This window comes from Gobius niger (assembly GCF_951799975.1).
Source record: "Gobius niger genome assembly, chromosome: 11".
NCBI classification, from domain to species: Eukaryota; Metazoa; Chordata; class Actinopteri; order Gobiiformes; family Gobiidae; genus Gobius; species Gobius niger.
In genome coordinates, this window is record NC_136862.1 from 21,884,826 (window position 1) to 21,904,874 (window position 20,049).

A 20,049-nucleotide genomic window follows, 5' to 3' on the forward strand; every position below is an offset into this window, starting at 1 on the left:
AGCGCTGATGCAGACCACATTGTCCCAGTTTGCTGGCATAAGTTTGTTGGATAGAGTTGGTGTCTTGTAAAGCCACTACACACATGTCTTTGTGAATGCCGTACCTTCTCTCTGTGTCCCATGTGCTCAGTCTTAACATCACTCAGTGTTTTCCAGTTCATCCTTGCTCCGCTGCCCACCGGCCGCGCCTCTGTCAGGGATTGGCTGTCGACGGCGTGGCCTTCTCGGTCGAACCTAGAGCGAAGAAAGGGCATTAACAAGCCCGTCACGTACAGCGTCGAATATATGCCTCAACACACACATCTGACAAAACAAAACGCACATACATGTGAAAGATACATTATTTATAACACAGGAGGGAGGGATAGAGAGAGGGAGAGATAGGGGAAGATGTTTTGATCAGCGGGATGAGAAAGACACGGGGCGTGCTTCAATGTGTAACTAATGATCCCTGGATACAGAGACGATTAAACTAAAAGATACAATCAGCTTCACTCATCTGTGAACGCGTGCAGCAGGGTGGAAAGGTGCAAGGAAGGAGCCTCTGCCAAATGTTTATATTTGGCTCAATATAGTGTGGTCTTTGGCAAAAAAGAAGGCGAAAGTGTCACGGCAGTAGGAATACATTTCCAAATCCCTATCTGCTTTATTTATGCTTGAAACAAAAATAGTTCCCAGTGCAGCACAAACAATATAGAAAGAATAGAAACCTAGTCAACCAATTAAGAGTAATGATTATCAATAAACAGAAATATCTCAAACAAGGGCAGACAATTAGACATTTTTTAATGCAGAGAGCCAAATGCCGATGTGTTAACTGAAGGGGCGGAAAAGGACAAATCACTGTTGGTGAAGCAGTAAGTTACAAGTGCAGGTGAAGTTATGCAACAAAATCAAAACTTTAACACGAGATCATGACAAAGTTCTACCCCCTCGTTTCTCTTTCAAATCTACTGCGAGACAATTTCTCATTAAAACAAGAAAATCATGCAATGCTCTGCTGAGGTATATTTTAACAATCCCTTGATTAAATTTTTAACAACTATTGCACCGTGTAATGCGATAAAACACCAGATATCACAAAACCCAGAACGTCTGTGATATTAGCAGAAAAGAAATGCTCTTTTTTTATTATTTTTTTCTGAGACAGTCATTCTGAGCTGTATCTTTTGTTATCAACAGAAACCATCTCCGGCCCCCGACGAATGACTCCCCTAATCCCAGTCCTGATTAGCAGCCTGCGCGTTTGTAGCCACTAATCTGTCTGATCTGACACCGCGCTGTCCATCACGCCTGGATGTGGCCGCACGTCAATCAACCTTTTAAATTTCAGTCTATTCACAGAGTCAAAGATGATGAAACCAGCCTCCCCCCCCCCTCGTTCTCTCTGACCCCCCTCATATCTATTCATTTATCAGGCTCCCCTTTAACAACTTAATGCATCAGTCTGCTCTGTATTCTGTGCGTGGATGGAAATCTAATCAATGCATCATCCAATTCATCTTTTAATAATGCGAACGAGTCCGGTCAAAACAACATCACAAAGCAACGCTACATTACCGCGGGAGGCAGCGACATAGACGTCGTTTGTAAAAGGCACATGAAAAAGTGACAAAATGTTGCTTTGGGACTTTGGGTTTTAGTTGTAATCGCAGTTGCCCCCTCGAAAGACATCACAGATAAACCCCTTGTACAGGTTTTGAGTTGACTTAAGGTCAGCAGACACTACACGATTTTTATGCCCGATTTTGATACAATTCTCAGTCGCGCCGAGTGTTCTCGAGTTGTCGCTAGTCGAAGGCCGTGGCAGAGAGTTGTGTCTGGTAGTGTGGGAGGGGTCACGACTGGACTCGCGTTCGAATCGTGTAATGTGGGCAGCAGTCAGACGCAACTAGACTACAGTCGCAGGAAATCAAACATGTTTGATTTTTAAGGGAACAGGCCACCATTATTACATACTGACATGTTCTTGCCAGAGCTTAGACGAGTTGATACCTACCTGCCTGGACTTTGTGCGTGCACTCAGTCACACAAAACAACCATAGATGTTGTTAGCATTTGGCCTCTCCCAATGTATTCCCATAGCTGCAAACGGGGGTGAAGTTGGAAGCGACCAAGCTCTTCCACGGGCACGTACAAAGACAGGGCGGGAACGTATCAACTTGTCTAAGCTCAGGAAAAAACATATCTCAGTATGTAAAAACAGTGGCCTGTTCCTTTAAGCCCGATTTTGGACGCAGAAGGAGAAACGTGGGGGATTTTACCATCCCAAATGTGAACACACAGACAGCATCGGCCAATGACAGGGTGAAATAAAGACAGAAAAACACTGCAGCGCCAGTAATGTGGAAAGATGGGTCAAATGCAATCAAATTGTTTCTCCACTGGGTGTGACATAAATAAACCTAATTCATAACAACATTTGCGAAGAGAGAGTAAAATACAGTATGTATAGGTAGAATAGCAGTTGTAGTAGCAGCAGAAGTGGCAAGAGTAGGAGTAAATGTTGAGCACTTTCTTCCTTTTACCAAATAGAGTTCTTGCCACCGCTTAAGTAATACGATTTCGAAGTTACAGCATTTTTTTTAACACTTCCTCCACTTCCAAAGAAAGACCCATAGCAAAGTCTTTAGTCTTGGTGAAGCCCAGACCAAAATGTCCTTCCGTAACAGTCATTGGCATTTGTTTAAAGTGGAGCGAGGATTTGAGAAGGAGAAACTACAGCGGAATAAGAAAAGAGAAGAGGGTTTTGTTTTGTAGTTGTTTGGTTCTTTGAATGTCAGGGAGAGATGGTGTATTGACCGCAGACCAATAAGACCAAGATTAAAGCTGGAGTGATGAGGCCTGCCCCGCCCTCAGAGTCCACGCTCTACAGCTCGTGGGGCAGAAAGGCCACAGCTGCACATCTTATATCACATCATCAAACATGGCTTCATTATATAGCTTATTAGTAGTATATTAGATAGTCATCACACATGTAGTTCTGGGCTTAATGAACAAACCAACAAAGAAATCTATGAGCAATAACATATCAAAAAATATTGTCACATCACTAGGTTGGCAGGTCCATGACAAACGCTTCTTCATGATGTCGACAGCAAAGTTGAAAAGAAGTCACATGGATTTGTTTTTTTGGTAGCTGAAGGCTCATCTTTCATCTTGAATCTTAACTCCACACAGTGAAGAAAACCTGTACATTAGACGTTATGTCTAACATGCCCCTAAATGTACAGTCGAGCATTCAAACAGGTCAGGCTTCACAGGATCAAGAGAAAGAATAATACAAAGGCGAGATGTTTTGCAAAACATATAACTGGTAAAGTGCCATGCCCTACATACTGCCATTTATTAATCAGCCATATTCAAGTCCCCTCATACAAAGAGCCCACAGGTACCACATCTTTCACACTATGTATTGACGCAATTGAACTAAAAATAACTCTCCCTGTTATAAAAAACTGCTCTATTAAGTACGCACAGAAAACCCTGGATAGCTATTTTATGCGTGTCCAAACTTAGGAGCACCCCTAATGAGCAAATGAGTCATGAATTAAAGTTGGCGAAGATTTGCAGCTAACGGAAGCGGTTTGACGTTGCATATCACCGTGTCCTCACATTTCTGCTCGTACAGTAGCAGCGCTGAGAAGCTCAAATCCAGAAATATCCTGCTTTTCTCTTATTCCCTTCATCCCATCCTGCCTCCCATCCTGTCTGCAGTCCCAGTGGGATCCAGGAGGCACATGCCACCCCTCTCCAGACATGTGAGTGCAGCGCGAGGAGCTTATGCGCCACTGTGTGTGTCATGAGCATGTGTGAGAATGCCCTATATTCACCGAGCACATTGTTTACCTGTTCGCAGAGGTAGAGAGATGCTCTGTTTATTCAAAACTAATATCGTCTTACCCCAAATCTGCCAGGCCAAATGTCCATGGGTAAAAAGTACGCACTGTTGTTGTGTCTTCTGGCCAGACACGACGCACACTGTATGTACCGTCCATTAACGATATTACTTTGACACAGACAGCATCTATATATTTGTAATCGGATCGGTCAGGCTTGTTTTTATGAGGCGCATGTCGGTGCATAGAAGTGTGACTCACCAGGCCCTTAATCTGAACGCCGCAGGAATGTCTGGATTGACCAAGATTGTGGAGCTGAACAAAGCGGAAAGAGATCTGCCCCCGAAATCAGACAAGCGCGCCCCTTTGATGGCAACAATCGGTTGCCCGGAGCCATCAAACTTCTCCGCCTGAAGAAAGAGACAGGAATATGAGCTTTGAGACACAACGGGGGAAAAAAACAGATGGGGCTATTTTGACCGATGCAAAGGAATATGCTTTTCAGACCCTATTAATTGAGCAACCGAAAAAGTAAAACTGAAAGTGACTTTTGGGGGTTTGGGAAAGCAGCGTGGATTAGCCCTCGCAGATGGGATGAGCTTAGAGAAGAATAGGGGCTGCTTCATGCGCATTTGCGAGATATTGAGCGCACAAACTCCAGAACAAAAATATTAAGAAGGTCAACGGATTATTGGACTCATCCTGAAATCTGAGACAACTTTTAGGTTGGAGCTTGGTGAATTGCTACATTTGAACACAAACAGACCATAATCTAAAGAAGTACCTCTTCTCCCCACAGCGTCGCCGTCACCACTTTCCCACTCATGTCCATTAAACTGAGGGCCCTTTTGGAGACCTCTCTGCTGGTTTTAGTGGTGATCCGTGATATGTCCTCGGCGCTCTTGCACACGCCAATCACATCTATGGCACAGAGAGACGGGAAAATGCAATTAATCCACACACATCTTGTTTTTTTTAAATGTTCCCACATCACGAAGCTGGGTAGGCGATGCAAAGTGGTGTGACATTACAGGCACTGGGGGATCTCATGTGTGAGATCTGACACCTACGACATGGCCAAGACCCCTCAGGGAGATGCAAAAACCTCCAGAGCACCTCACGTTGCAACCACAACGTTTCAAAACAACGAGGACATGAACAAAAATGATAGAAATTGATACATTTCTTTCTATCCCAAGAAACGTGAAGATACATCATTGCATGTTTTCATTTGCAAGACCAAAAATACTACAAAGTGAAATGGTTCCCGAATGCTGAAGTTTTCTCAGAACAACAAAGAGGCACTGGCTTAGTGGTTAGGGCAGTAATATTCAACCAGCAGCTCTCCAGTCCTTTCCTCTCCAAAGAGTTTCTATGTTCTGATGCTTGACGAGTCACATGTTAGATGCCTTTTCATTTTGTTCTGAACAAGTTGACCACAATCTGTATCAAATATTCAGGTAAATATAGTGAAATATGAAGAAGTTAAAGCGATATTTCAGGATTTTTGACATCGTCTATGGTAACTAGTCTAAAAACAGTCTGACCCAAGCACAGTGCACCTGAGGCAAATTATTTATAGCACCAGATTACCGATATAATGTCTGTGTTATAATAATATAATATCCATCCATCCATCCATCCATAAATTCATCCATCCATCCATCCATCCATCCATCCATCTATCTTCTTCCACTTGTCCGTTGCCGGGTCGTGGGGGCAGCCGTTGGAGCTGCCCAAATCACATTGCACCAGCCCCTTATGGCTCCTCCTGCAGGTGGTGGGTCCACGGAAGGACGGGCTCATGATTAAACGGGCCTGTTGGTCTCTAATAAGGGGCTTCTGAACCGCTCTTTGTCTGACCTGTCACCGAGGACCTGTTTGCCGTGGGACACCCTACCAGGGGCACGAAGCCCCCGACAACAGAGCTCCAGGATCATGCGGGCGCTCAAACCCCTCCACCACGTTAAGGTGGCAGCTCCTGGAGGGGTAATATAATAATAATAATAATAATAATAATAATAATAATAATAATAATAATAATAATAATAATAATAATAATAATAATAATAATAATAATAATAATAATAATAATAATATAATTTTGGAATTATAACCATTTTGCATTTAAAAGAACTTATATTTGAGCAGCATGAGCTTCCTGGTTCCTGGTAAGCTATACAGCGGCGGAGTGATCTGCTTGACAACCAGATCTACAGTAGTTTGTTTGCCTGCGGCCAGCGTTACTGCACGTGGAATTCACAAAGGAACTTTCTACAAATCAGATATGGCAAAGTTTAGAGGACTACATGATTTTAATGAGGCTTGTAAAGCAGGCTCCTAGTTACCATAGACATGCGGTAGCCTAGCACTAGCCTAGCACCACTAAACTCTTCAAATATATGGACTGCATGAATTAAAATAAAAAATATCTCCAGAAATCAACAACACTGGATAACTAGGAAATGAGGCCCTATGTCAAAAATCCTGAAATATCCCTTTAGGTAATTTTCTCTCTTTGTTCTAAATATCATCTTGACAATGAACTGTGCTGGTTACTCCGCCTAAGTGGCCTGAATACACAAGGGGCATACTGCATGTAGCAACTTTGCTAATAATGCCATTTTTGTTAGATAAAAGTAGCTCCCAGGGTAAAATAAAAAGGTCACAGGCCAGACCCCTGGGTGAGACCATTTGCCACCATGTTGCCTGAATGTGCTGCGCGAGTTTGTTGGTGGCTCAGCTTGGCAGTGTCGAGAGTGAATGAATAATACATGAAACTACAGAGTGACTTTAAAAGACTAGAAAAGCGCTGTGTAGTACTGTTGAATTATCCTTATTAACAGTAATTTGACATCAAATCAGTCAAACAATTTTTGTACCGCCCAATATCACAACTGTTGACTCACAGTTTTCAGCGTCACAAAGGCTGTAGAAAGAATTGCAAAGTGAAAAAGTAGGTCATACATTATCATGACTAAACTTAGGTCCCACAGAAGTTCAGAATCACTGTTATTCTCCCTCTATCGCTCATCATTTCAGTCCAAAAGTGATCCGTGGACCAAATTCAGATGCGTAAAATGAATTTGCAGCATGAACCCCAGCGGTCGGCCAGCTCTTTAAATATACATTTTGCACAGTGGTCGCTGTGTGAACCTGCTCCTGCTGCCTGCCAACCCTTCTCTAAACTCACTACACCCTCCCACCCCACGTCTGCCTCCTGTCAGAGCCCTCCTTAATTCCATTATGATTGAGACGATGTCATCCACCTCTGAACTCCATTATCGGGGCTGGGACAGGCTGACGGCTCTCATTACCATGTTATAATCCCCTGTTTAACAAAAAGGAAGCGTACAGCAGTTTGAGATTGAAAAAAATAATAAAAAACAAAGCTGCCAACTGTTTGCAAGAGATTATTTGTAGTGGGGGCAATTTGAGCGCTTACATGATTAGAACAAGTCTCGTGAAGCGGTCAGGACACAGAGTGACATCAGTAGGTGGGAGGCAAGTGATCAGAGCTCTTGACAAGAGGAATGGCTGAATGGCTGAATGCATACTGGATAATTGAATGCCCTTGTCAAGCCTGCAATAATATATGGTATGTTGTTAAAAGTAATGTTGGTAATGGTTGTGCGGATTCCACGTTGTTCAACCGCTACTGCAAAAGGACTACTAGCTTTACACTTTTTTTTATGTTCGACTCAATGAACTCAATCAGGAAAACCATACTGTGCCACTGCTGTGAATGATTGCCTCATTTAGAGTTAGGTTGGCGTCTCTTTATTTCAGTCTACCACTTTAAATGTCTAATGATGCTGACCTCAAGAGCAACAATATGGCTAATCCATACGGTGGCTTATGTACAACACTCAAAGAGGAACTGCAGCTGTTAATCCACTCGTGCCTGACAACACAAACGCGCTTAAATGGACGACTGAAACCATGTACAAAATTGGTAAATGGTGAGGTGCAGTCTATGTGTGTAATGCAGAAAACGGCTGACAAATCTAAATAGTAGCAAGAGCTGGAAGAAACTGAATATGACAAGATCTTTTATAGTTTTACTTTAAGATTAGTCATTTATGTAGCTATTTCTCCACTGTGTAAAGCCTGGAAAGTTGCTACATAAAAGGTTATTTGCACGCATTTATATGACCTTTGAAATGTGCTAACTAAGTAATATCTAATACACTTTTATGAGTGAAGGCAGTTAACTGTTAAAGGTTGGTTTAATAAAAAGTGCATAAAAAGGTCAGGAGAGAAAGTTTCAGTTGTCAGTTATTAGCTGCTGTCATTTCTTACCATTCTGAAACTTTATAAAATGATCTGCAAGAAAAGAAACGCTTATTTCAACCACAAGGGCTCGGAAAAAGACAAATATGAATTTCAGAAGTTATGATAGCATGGTAATACGATGTTATTTATTTCATGGTCGTGTGACTAATCCGACCCAAATACGAGGGAACCATTTTTAATATATTTTCTTGACAATGAAACAGGTCTGCAAAATGAAGTCAGCCCTTGTTATCCCAAGTTGCTATGCTGTTGACATCCAACTACCATGTTATTAGTAATAACATGGTAGTAATAACTTATTACTGTGCTGTAAAGCAGTGTTTTCCAGGGGGCATGCGAGCACTGGAACATCATTTACAAATGAAAGCTCATTCAAAACATATTTTGAAACTAAATAAAGGTACATGTAAAATACAACACAGTTCGGTTTTAGTTAATCATTCTCTAGATAATCAGCAATGCCCTCAAGAAAAAAAGACACAAAAAAGTTAAGCACAGACATCATTTCTTCCAGTTCAGTTTCCAGGCAGCATGATCTGCCTCTTCAGGACAAATTAACCATAATCTCTTGACATTGACTTCGCCGCATGTTGAAATCAGATTATGAAGGCAACAAGACAATGTGTAAAAGAAACATTGATAAAAATGAATCCATGAGCAGAGATAGTGAAATAAGGTGTCCTCTCAGATTCAGTCATTTGAGGATAAGCCGGGGAATATAACAGAAACATGTTGTTATATATTATCCAAGTTCGAGATTAAATGTCTGCACCGTTATTGACTGGTGCAGTGACATGCTATCCACAGTTATTTTTAAATCCACACACACAAACACGAGGGGAAACCAAATCTAGCCCCTGAATCTACATGGGAAGCGGGTGAGGTTTTTTTTTTTTGTGAGCCAGCTTTGAAGTTTCCTTTCTATTCAATTACACCGACCCTGACTGACCTCTATCAAATCCATCTAGAGAAAGCGCTGCTGCAGTTTGAGGGAGAGCAAGGGGAAAAAACAGGCAACTTTTTACCAGAAAAATCTCCAATGTCAGAACCGCTCTGTCTGAACTGAGAAAAATTGTTATTATTTATGGATTTATTCAAGTATCTCCCAAACACTGCACTGGGCTTTGGGTGTCTATTACGGCTATTACACATTGCTCTAAACTGGAAGCACTTTCGGCGCAGAAGCCACAAGAGACGCACTGCTGCCGAAAATCAGAGAGCATGAAAACACTGGGAGTGGTTTGTCTTGGAGCCTGTGATAATTAAACATTTTCTTGGCTGCATTATGTGGGAATATGCACTGGTTCTGTGGTCCAAAATACGAGATGACAGGGCAGTGGATCTGGGCATCTCTGCTTAGTGGCCTCTTGACTGAGACACAGAGATTTGTTAAAACAGCAAGATGGAATATAAAATATTGACAAAAGAGCCAGAGTAACATATTTTAGAAGAAATGTCCCCCCAAGGGATTTATTATGAATAAAACCAGCAAACCCCATACATATTTAAACCTTTTCAAATGTGTTCTCCAAAACATGGGATTCTATTCTATTATTCTATTCTGTTCTATTCCTGTCCTCTTAAGTGGTGGAAATCAACAAAAGTATGAGTAAATTTACTTAAGTTAATTTTATAACTACTTTTTACTTTACTGCCGCAGTCGAGTTGTTCTGATCACAATAACAAAGTGGCAATAAACATCTGCTCATTGTGTCTGACATTGATTTGGTTTGAAAACAACAGCACAATTCTTCATAGAAATGCAACACATTTAAAGCCGCCCTCAGCTATTGCATTTTCCCGGAATGGTTGAATTCCCACACTGCCTTGCTAGATGCACCACCTTCAAAACAGTGAGCTAACTTTGTCCCGCAGAAGCAGTGTCAAGCTCCGAACGTCCTCCGCCTCACAGCACAGAGCAACTGACTGAGGGCAGCTTTAAAGCAGTGTTAATTTTGTCAACTAAAATATTTTGTCATAATTTTAGTCAAAGTAATATGTTTGCTGACTAAAATTGGACTAAAACTAAATTCTAAGTTATTTATCACACTAAAACTATGACTAAAATGATATTTTCGGCGATAAAAATTAGACTATATAAATATGTCAATTCATTGTCAAAGGAACAGCTCTGTACTTTGTTCATGCGGGAAAAGCTCCATGAAGCAGAGGACTTATATGACTGTAATAAATATTATAAGTGTAAAGTCGGCTAAATTTGTCTTAATTTTAGTCGACTAAATCTCGATTTAAAATTAAAGGATATTTCTGTCAAAAGACAAACACTAAACCCAAATTAAAATATGTTGTCAAAATGATCACTGCTTTAAAGCAGTACTAAGTAACTTGTTTACCTAAATAAATCCTTTTCGTAGTCCCTCTGGGGGTAATACAAGTGTTAATGGGTTGACTGGGGGGTCATTCATCTCCCCCTGACCAGAAAACCACAATTGCAACTTTCCTGCCTACAGGTCGGAGTCACCAATCCACACTAATGGAATCACGAAGAAGAAGCTAACAGGCAAACGGGCAAAGCTAACTGCGGGCTAGCGCCACGTTAGCAGTGTTTACAGCCAAGTTTGAGTGAAAAAAAATATCTCGATTGTGTAACATGTACAATATCCCTCTCTGCCCTTGTCTTTTTTGTCACCGTAGTATTTACTCTCATGGACAATTAATGAGTAAAAAACGGCAACATGCTACGACACCTGCAGTGGCACTTATGGCCTCTAGGGGCATGATGTTACTGCTTTAACATTATCAATACTTTACCAAAAAAATGTGTCCAACCCAATAAAGTAAGTATTTGAAAATATATACTTTTATACTTTGAGAATAGTAGAATTTCGATCTTTTACTTGTTACTTGCTCCAGTACCTTTAACTGAAAATAAAAATAAGAAAGCATACGCCTTTCCCACAGCTTCTTAATTGCTTTTGAGCTTGTTTTAAATATGCTCTGGAAAGTTAAGTGAATTTGGGATTCAAAATTGAAACAAATTACAACCAGATAATGCTTTAAATCTCACTGCTTCTTGCCCGTCGGTGTCCCCTCTGCTGCTAATCGTAAATTAGCAAAAACACAAGCTGACTTATTTTACTCGTTTTACACTAATTAGTTTAAGCTTCACAATATGTTCACATGTTTAAATGTTACAGAGCCTGAATAGTGTATAAGTAGTGTAGTGCTATAGAGTAACTGTAAGATGGCTGTCCTGAACCCAGATAAAAGAGCTCCATTGTACATCCTGGGGTTTACATATTCATATTTGGTTCACATACATTTACATAAATCCAGGAAGGATTGATTCTCTTTTCCATGTCATTATTTGAAAAGCCCTAAACAACAAGTTTGGAGGATGATACTAAAGTGACCACATCATGCTTATTATTTCTCAAAACCTGCTGTGCATAAACAGAGACAGATTCCTGGTCAGACAGCGAGAGCACAGTGTAACTGACAGCGCACATGTTCACCTCCCGCCAACAGCTTGCATGACTTGCATTGGCAGCACAGCTCATCAGTTTGGGGCAGTTTGCCAAAATCTTCTTTACAAAACATTTACAAAACGACACCGGAAAAGTTGGCTCACAAAAAGGGCAGCTCTCCCCACACACAACAGGCAAACTTAACAATGCATACGTACCGGGTCCTTCAGTTCTATATAAAAAAAAAAAAGATCTTTCTTCCCCAGTCCTTCATTCAGCTAAGTATTTAAATTAATCATGAAAAAGAATACCATAAAGCTGAACAGAGCAGCGGTTTCAATTTAGACGGGAAGGCAGCGAGACATGTAATTGTCTGGAGAGCGCTGAATGCAATTTGCTAATTGGTCTAACAGAATATGTGTCAGGCCTTGAAGATCGGCTGTGTTACAGACTTGCAGCACAAACTGAGCTCACGAGATAAAGACGCTATAATGAGAATATGGCTGCCTTCCCCTTTTCCTGTTTTCCTCCCTCTCTGAAAACAACACAAATGCTTCATGTTGCCGAGGTTTGGCGGGGACTGAACGCAACCAAGCGGTAAAAAATGAGACCACTAAAACGGGATTGATTTGTTTTGGGTGTAAAGTTTGTATTGTTTGTAAAAATCCACACGCTACTGAACATGCTTACCAATGATTGTATCTTTCTCCCTCTGCTCCAGCTCCGAGATGGGCACAAAGTCACAATGAATATCCGGGACGCCCTCGCCGTCGTCGCACAGCACTATGGAGGAATGACCGTGCAGCGTCATCTCGTACTCGTGCTTCAGCGTGTTGAACTGCTTATTGGCCGCTTTCAAAGTCGCCTTGGAAATGAAGTACACCTGACGAGGGGGGAAAGGAGGAAGCGTGAAGAATTAGCTTTATTAAATTAGGCCTCATCAAACCCGTTACTTTCCGCCGACGTCTCTCAAATTGGAGCAGCGTCTATTGATTGCGCCCCCCCAAAAAAAAAAAAAAAGGAAATTACCGCGAGGATACGACTGCTGCTCTATGCAAACCTCGTAATGGGGCGGTACAATCCTCCAGGTCTGCAGTGTCATATCAGCCCCATCGCTTTTCTAATTCACCAGAAAATAAGGAGCGGCTGCGAGCGCTTGGGCTAAACAGCACAATTTAAAGTCAATCTGCCAGACACACTTCTTAATTTACTCTCCCAACTCCTCAGTACCGCACTTTCTCTCCCCGTCTATCATTTGTTCCTGCCGCAGATGCCTTCCTGATTTCCCAATGCCCCCCTGCTTTTTAGTCTGACAAAAAGAAAAAAAAAAGGAACACAATTAAAATTATAAATTGAAATTACACATCATCTGTAATCATCATAAAAGCTACAGTTCTTGTAACCAATTAAGGCTTTTCATTTGGCATATTCTCAAGATGAAAGAAAAGCGTTTGAAATCATCACGGGCGACACGAGCACCTGGGGATCTCACGAACGCAACAATCTACCATTCGCACTTCGATAATTGACTTCACTTTCTCTATCTATCTGTCGTTTACTTCGTCCGAAAGCTTCCTGTGTGATTTCCCTATGCACGAGCCGAGCCAGGAAACAAAACGTGATAAGCAAGGGTGGCCAGTCCCACCCACGCGCCGCTCTGTCAATACACGGATCACGCAAGTGGGACAGATTCATAGCCTTATTTATCTTGAGGGGGCAGGGGGCGCAGATTGGATGTGCTGCTGAGCTGGTGGCTGATACCTGAGCCGGTGTGACAAGCAGAATGACGGCCAGGGTTAATTGAGTTATTAAATCTGTAGTGGGGAAGGCACTGTTCTCTGCAGCAGCTTCAACATGTGTTTTAGTGGCCTGTAATTGCTTATGCAAAGGGCCAGGATAAAGGCGGCTTTTTACGGGTTAAAGGGGCCCCGAACGAAAAATGGAACGTCCAGGATTCCCCAGTAAATTCTAGGAGTGTGTATTATAGCATTTTATTTTACATATGTGATGTGAAATGTGAGAAAAGGAGATAGGAATGAACAGAAATTGTCTTTAGATTTATATATGTTTATACTACTTCCAGAGTGTGGTCAGTTTGTTCTAATTAACAGGCTGGACTTGAGCCATAAGATATTGGGTTACAAAAGGGGTAAGGATTGAAAAAAATAATAATAATAGTAAAATTTTAACAATGAATAAATCAGTAGTGCATAATTACCACAGCATAACAGTTTATCCAGTTTTCAGTAACAGCATTGATGACAAGACCTAGCACTTGAGGCGCTAATTTTATCCCAGAGATAACAGTGGTGTGAACATGTTATTTATTCTTTCATTTCATATGACACAGTTGACATTAGTGAAATTCTATAAATCATTTTGCAGTTGATGTGCTAGTTTTAGTTTATATAATGTCTCCATTTTCCACATGACATTGTATGTGATCTTTCACTAATTTCTGAAGAGTGCACATGAGTTGTTCTGACAACTCTCTTTGAACAACACTCACTTCATGTTCTTCCAAAGATTCAATACATCTCGACAAGTAGTAACTGAATACAATACTGCACACAATCCGGAAATGCCGCCCTCTGGCTCTTTCATAGGCCACAAGTTCTGCTGTCGAGAGGGGATTTGACAAAAGCTTTATTACCCTGCATTTCTCCAGTAATTCACGTTTGTGCAACTATATAAATGCACACGTGTCATCCCTGAGACTTAGGTTGTTAAAGAATTTTCTTGCAATCAACTATGCTGCATGTCTTGGTTATTATCATTTGTAAATAAAACATCGTTGTTCACACAGTTGGCTGTTGTTTACATGATGTTGGAGGGACCTTTTGGAATAGATTTTGCCGCTCTTATCAGCACCATATGGACATGCTCACCTTGCCTTGCTCCACTAGAGAGAAAAACTTGTCCACTTCGTTGTTGAAAGCCGTGATTTTGATTTCTCCCTGTTGACCAACACATTTCCATGAAGCTTGAACGTTTTCAATACGATAAAACTAGAATCACCCTTGCGTTCTGCATCTTCGCACATTATATACTCACACTTTCGTCCACAATCTCAAAGGAGAAGAGCTTTCCCTCTCCCTTTGAGTTACTCCAGGTTCGCACTTTGGACTTGTTCGTGACCCGGGCTCTGACAGTCCACCTGCAACAGCAAAAAATACACAATGGACAAACATTGTATTTAATTACACGGCACAAGGTTAATTGTAATAGCTCAACTATAGTAAACACTCTAATGATGATAAAGTAGCGGCTTCACACACTGATAAAGGTCATGTGAACTGAAAGCCTTTAAGAGTCTTAAAACAGAAGCACTTTTCTCCTCTAACTGTGGACCTTTAAATACCAAGTAAAAGACTGGGGTAAATTAATTAGTCAGTAATAGTCATGAAATGTCCCCTAAATTGTCTAGATACATAATTCTTCAAGTGGGTCAGGAGGACATCCTTAAAATAAATTAGAATAAAATAAACGTCAAAATCAATGAAGATATGACACAGCACAAAATGCCAGTCTATTTAACATTGGCCCATTGCTGCTCTAGTTTCTCTACACACTAACTTAAATCATAATTGTCGACATCAAGTGAATCCCACAATAAATGAACAGAGCCTATGATATGGATCAAATTAGTGGGTCGAGAACAATTAATGTGCTACAGTTGTCAACATGTTTCATGGTGATCTCTTTTATAAAATAGATCCCATCTGCTTTATCAAAGCCTGCTGTAAGTTTGGTGGAAAACAGGATGAACAGTAAATGTGCAGCCTATACTCTGCAGCGCTGTAGTTGAAAAGGTCGGCACCATCAGACTTGTACATCGCCGAACTTCAAATTCATTCTTTTTGTTAATGAGCACCTCTCACAGTGCACATCAGTCAAGAGAAACACCACTGCACCAAAGTTGAGCTCCGCTGTAGTCAGATTGGAAGCGCGTTGATTTAAGTCGTATAAAAGAGAGAAACAGAAACAACTTTCAAAGAAGTTGCACATCTGCCAACTTCCAGGGATGCATTTAAATATAACTCTTGTTCTGGTTTTGAACTATAGCCAGGCGCCCGACAGTTTATCCAGCACTGCGCTTTTCCCCGTCATTGATGATTGCGCACTCTAAGAGACTGTTCACGCCGTAACTTCGCTGACAATTAAATACCCTATCATAGGAGCAGATGCTAGCCTACAGTGAACTCCCTCCCTGTGCGCTATGGATAAGGCTGCTACACCAAAGTTTATGGCCGCCAAAAGCCAATTACAGCAGGCTCTAGATGCCGTTACTTAGCATGGGCAGACCGAAAGAGATAGCCATGCTAGGCAATGTAAAAGAACACATACTGGGATGGTTTATTCCCAACTACAAACATGAAAGAGGCACAGCGGTTGATGCCATTCATTTGACTCATAATCGCTGTAGTTTACCCCAGAAAAGTTACAACAGTAATTAGTCTATAACAGTACCTGGAGGCGTAGTTATCTTTACAGCTTGCTATTTCAACATTATCACAGCCTCAAACATGGAAGTCAGATGGGAATCTTTAGGCAAACTGACACACCAGGAGTTTGGAGATATATATTTTTACTGTAACAGACTTCAACATAACAACATAGGAATTCATAAAGAGCTACGATCACTCCCTGAACCCACTGTAGCACTTAATAAAATTACAAGGCAAAAAGAACAAAATGAAATCTTTGCAGGAAATGGACCCAGCGGCAGAAAATTCGCAAGAGGAAAAGGAATCTGAAAAATACAAGTCAGGCCAAATCCCCACCGGGCCAAATAACAGAATCAAAACCTCAGCAGCGGACCATAAAAACCCAGCGGTACCTGCCATTACAGTGTCCGTTTCTGAGGCGAGATCGCTCAGTTCATTTCCATGCAAATAGCCTGACTAACGCTCTCTCTCTCCCGCTCACACCCACATGCTCCGATAAAGAGAGAAGTTAGTATCGCAGAACACACAGCAGCATTTCCATATATGCCCCAAAGTGCGCTGCACCAACGGCAGAACATGGGGAGAGCAATTATTTCTCTGAAAATGCGTTGATGAATATGCGGGGGCTCTATTATATGTATTGTGCCGCCGACAAGAGTAATATGTGGAAGGCAGCTATTTTGAAGTCTTTGATGCCTGCCTCAAGAACACAGTGGAAGGCAAAGCCATGGAATGATAGGGAGTCATTGTGTAATAACGTTTATAACAGGAATAAATCCATTCTCCACAGACATTTAAATGTTAAGGTTAGGTTGGCCCCATTTGCCCACTGCACTTGATCCACCCTTCCATGGACCCATCTCAAGATCTTGAGCTGCCTTCGGTCAGGAGAACCGTATTTTCCAGACTATAAGGTGTGACTTATGTATCAAAATATATAATTTCACATGCTAGAGGGCGCTCTAGGCTTGTTTATCAGTATCTGCTACTCCTATAACAATGACAATTTTAATAACGGTAATCGAGCTGCAGAAAGCATGTTTGGAGTGACCGAAAAGCGGAAGTTACTCTTACTGCTATGAAGATAGCAAAAAAAGTTAATCACGGGCTAAAAGCTAGATGGCCACAGCTAGATGAACAAATTCGCAAATGAGTGCTTGAACAATGTGCTGCCGGGAGAGGCTTGTCAACGGTGCAGTTACGCCTCCAGGCCCCGGTAGTTATCAAGGCTGGTGCGACTTATACTCCGGAGTAGGGATGGGCACCGTTAAACGGTTCCTACTTGGAACCGACCGAAAAGCTCCGGTCGGGGGCGGTATCGAAAAATTTTAATTCTTTCGGTGCCAACTTTCGGTTCTTTTTCTCTCCAGACGTCAATATGTGACCCGCAGTGAGTCTCTAAAAAGCTACATGAACGTGTGCGCAGATACTGAACCGCTTCAGCGCAAATGGAGCGAAGCAAAGATATATTTTATAGATGTAACTTATAGCGAAGCAAAACTTGCTAAACTTTTGTAATAGAGATGACAGAGCCGCGGTCTGCGTCAGGACTGAGACAGGACGTATACTACACCGGTTGTAAAACCCAGAGCTAAACAAAACCAGTTATAAACCAGGACTAAACCAGGACTGAATAAGAAACTTGAGCTTTTAGTCAAATTGAAAAGCAAAAAAGAGCAGTGACAAGAAAGACGTGTTTACCTTTAGCGACAGACCCACGGAGGCTGAGCTTACGTGCTCTTGTTTACAACTTTACAGCAGCTGCAGCGACAGGAATATCCAAGATGGTTTGTTGAAAGCGAGCGCTCACTCTGTATTAGACATTGTTGGTCCAGTTTTGGTAAATTGTTAGTGGCAGAGTGAGCGCTCACACCATGCAAGGATCTTTGAGTGTGAAGTTGCTTTCGCTTCGTCGAACAGCGCAGTGTGTTTAGAAAAGTTTAGCTGAAAGAAAACCATGTCCTGATGTAGATCTGTCCTGTCTCTGCAGCTTAAGGTAATAACGTCCTTTCTCTCTTTTTATTACTGCTTAAGTGGAAATTGTGCTCAAAACACGAAGTCACAGGCGACGCTGCTGCTCCTGTGTAGCTTCTGCTGTGCCGTTTTAGGATTTTTTCCTGAACTATACTTTTTTATACACGTCATTTTTATTGAATTAAAATAACATTGGTATCGAAAAAAGTACCGTTAAGGCACCGGAACCGAAAAGCAGGTATCGTTAAAGTACTTGGTATCGAAAAAAAACGAACGGTACCCATCCCTACTCCGGAGCGACTTATAGCCCGGAAAATACCTATTGTGCTTATTTTAGGCTGACGGGGGCTAGAAATGCACCGATCTGCGTATACTAAGTTTATCGTGAGCCATGTATCGTATCAAATTATGAGGTAGCTAGAAGTTCCCACCCCTAATGCTGAGCGTACTCACTCACTCACTTACTTGCTTTGGTATGGGTTTAGCGCCGAAATGGGGATAACTTTAGCCGGAGGTCCAGGCGAAGTGTCACCGGTCTTCATGGGGGACTTTCCGGCAAAACCTCTGCCTCTTCCTTTCGATGGAGATGGCGCTGCACAAAAACAAAGCCATTTAAAGCACCCATTACTTCAGAGTGCGCTCAATAACTGCCCCCGATGCAGATTCATCTCCGTAGTAAATAATTTGATAACGAAGTGAGAGCTGATGCTTCTGAAGTGCCTGAGCAGGTCACAATGTTCGCTTAGACTGCAAACTTAATTAAACACGATGGCACAACCCGTATTAGTGCTGTTAAAACGCATTAGGAGCGGTTCTGTTATCTGATTTGGAAGAGCTGCCAACTTGATAAAACATGGCGAAACCTAAATTCTTCTCCCTGATCTCTCTGTGGAGTTTCTCTGTTTTCTGTTCACATCGGTTTGTGCCGATGAATAAAGGCAACTTGTTCCGTGGTAAAAACTGCCAATCAGTATTAAAATCATAATTACTTCATTAAGGCTTTTTAGTCACAGTAGAACAAACCATTAGGATTAGTTATCACAAATCACTGAGGCCAACACGGCAGCTAAAATTAAGAGGTTCTTCTTGTTTACAACGACTATCAGAATCCATCTTGCTTCTCTTCAATAGGCCTACCGTACTTATGGATGTGTTTTAAGAATGAAATGAGCCTTTTTTAACACTTTTTTTTCCTTTTTCTTTGACACTGATATTACACTGTTCTGTATTTGTATTTATTTGCTTAGAGATAAATTAGACAATTATCATAATGTATAAGTAAATTTTTAGGATTTTGCTCATTTCCATCGTCATAAGTGATCACAAACAGTATTCTGTCTTTTTACAAACTCCTCTTTTAAGTTTTATACCTGCAGCTGCCACAACAAACTAGTCATTAGTCAAACACAAAAACGAATCCAACTCTTTGAGCCACAAACTGAGTCCAGCTCAGTTTGATCAGCACTGAAGTCTTGCGGTTGTTCTGTTTGTTATTTCTGTTTTTTAAGTGAGGCAGCAAACACAGGCAGCCTTTACTTTCTTACACACCTCGTTGACACAGATGTCACTACACACAAGCCCTCTATTTCCTCTTTTTTAGAAAACTCTATCAACAATGATGATGACATACTCTTTTCACTTTTCATTTAAAAAAAAACTCATATTGAAACATTCTCATGCACCAATAAACCGTGTACCCCTTGTGTTTTAAAGATAAAATGGTAAATAATAATAAAATGAACACCAGCCTCCATGAAGTAACTTAAAAGTCTCTGTCTCCTGAAACAGTTTGTGGTGCATTGATTTTACCATTGTGGCTGCCAACGTTTGACCAACCCACAGAAAGTGCTAACTCACTCCTGCAGATTATTTGTTAGAAACAATTGCACACTTTGGGCTTTGGCATATGGGACAACAATTAGTCGAGACAAAAAGATACCACTCCTTTGGGACCCGTCATGTGAATGCTGAGCCCAACAATAGCTTGCCTCTTCCGAAACCCTCTTTTGTAGCCTTTTTCTAATACGTGTATGTAAGTGTCATATCCATAGGGAAATCATAGAC

At 41.4% G+C, this 20,049-nt stretch overlaps 1 protein-coding gene across 2 annotated transcripts in view; it reads right to left on the reverse strand.

Moving 5' to 3' along the window:
* Nucleotides 1-20,049, reverse strand: part of LOC306970158 (replication protein A 70 kDa DNA-binding subunit-like) — a 46,527-nt gene that overhangs the window by 19,822 nt on the left and 6,656 nt on the right. For both annotated transcript variants that reach the window (XM_079566030.1, XM_079566029.1), the window contains 7 exons: nucleotides 18,451-18,577; nucleotides 14,618-14,720; nucleotides 14,452-14,520; nucleotides 12,254-12,446; nucleotides 4,624-4,760; nucleotides 4,101-4,249; nucleotides 105-234 (listed from right to left, as the gene is read on the reverse strand). In XM_079566030.1, the coding sequence (XP_079422156.1) occupies nucleotides 105-234; nucleotides 4,101-4,249; nucleotides 4,624-4,760; nucleotides 12,254-12,446; nucleotides 14,452-14,520; nucleotides 14,618-14,720; nucleotides 18,451-18,577 (908 nt within the window). The remainder of the gene's footprint in view (nucleotides 1-104; nucleotides 235-4,100; nucleotides 4,250-4,623; nucleotides 4,761-12,253; nucleotides 12,447-14,451; nucleotides 14,521-14,617; nucleotides 14,721-18,450; nucleotides 18,578-20,049) is intronic.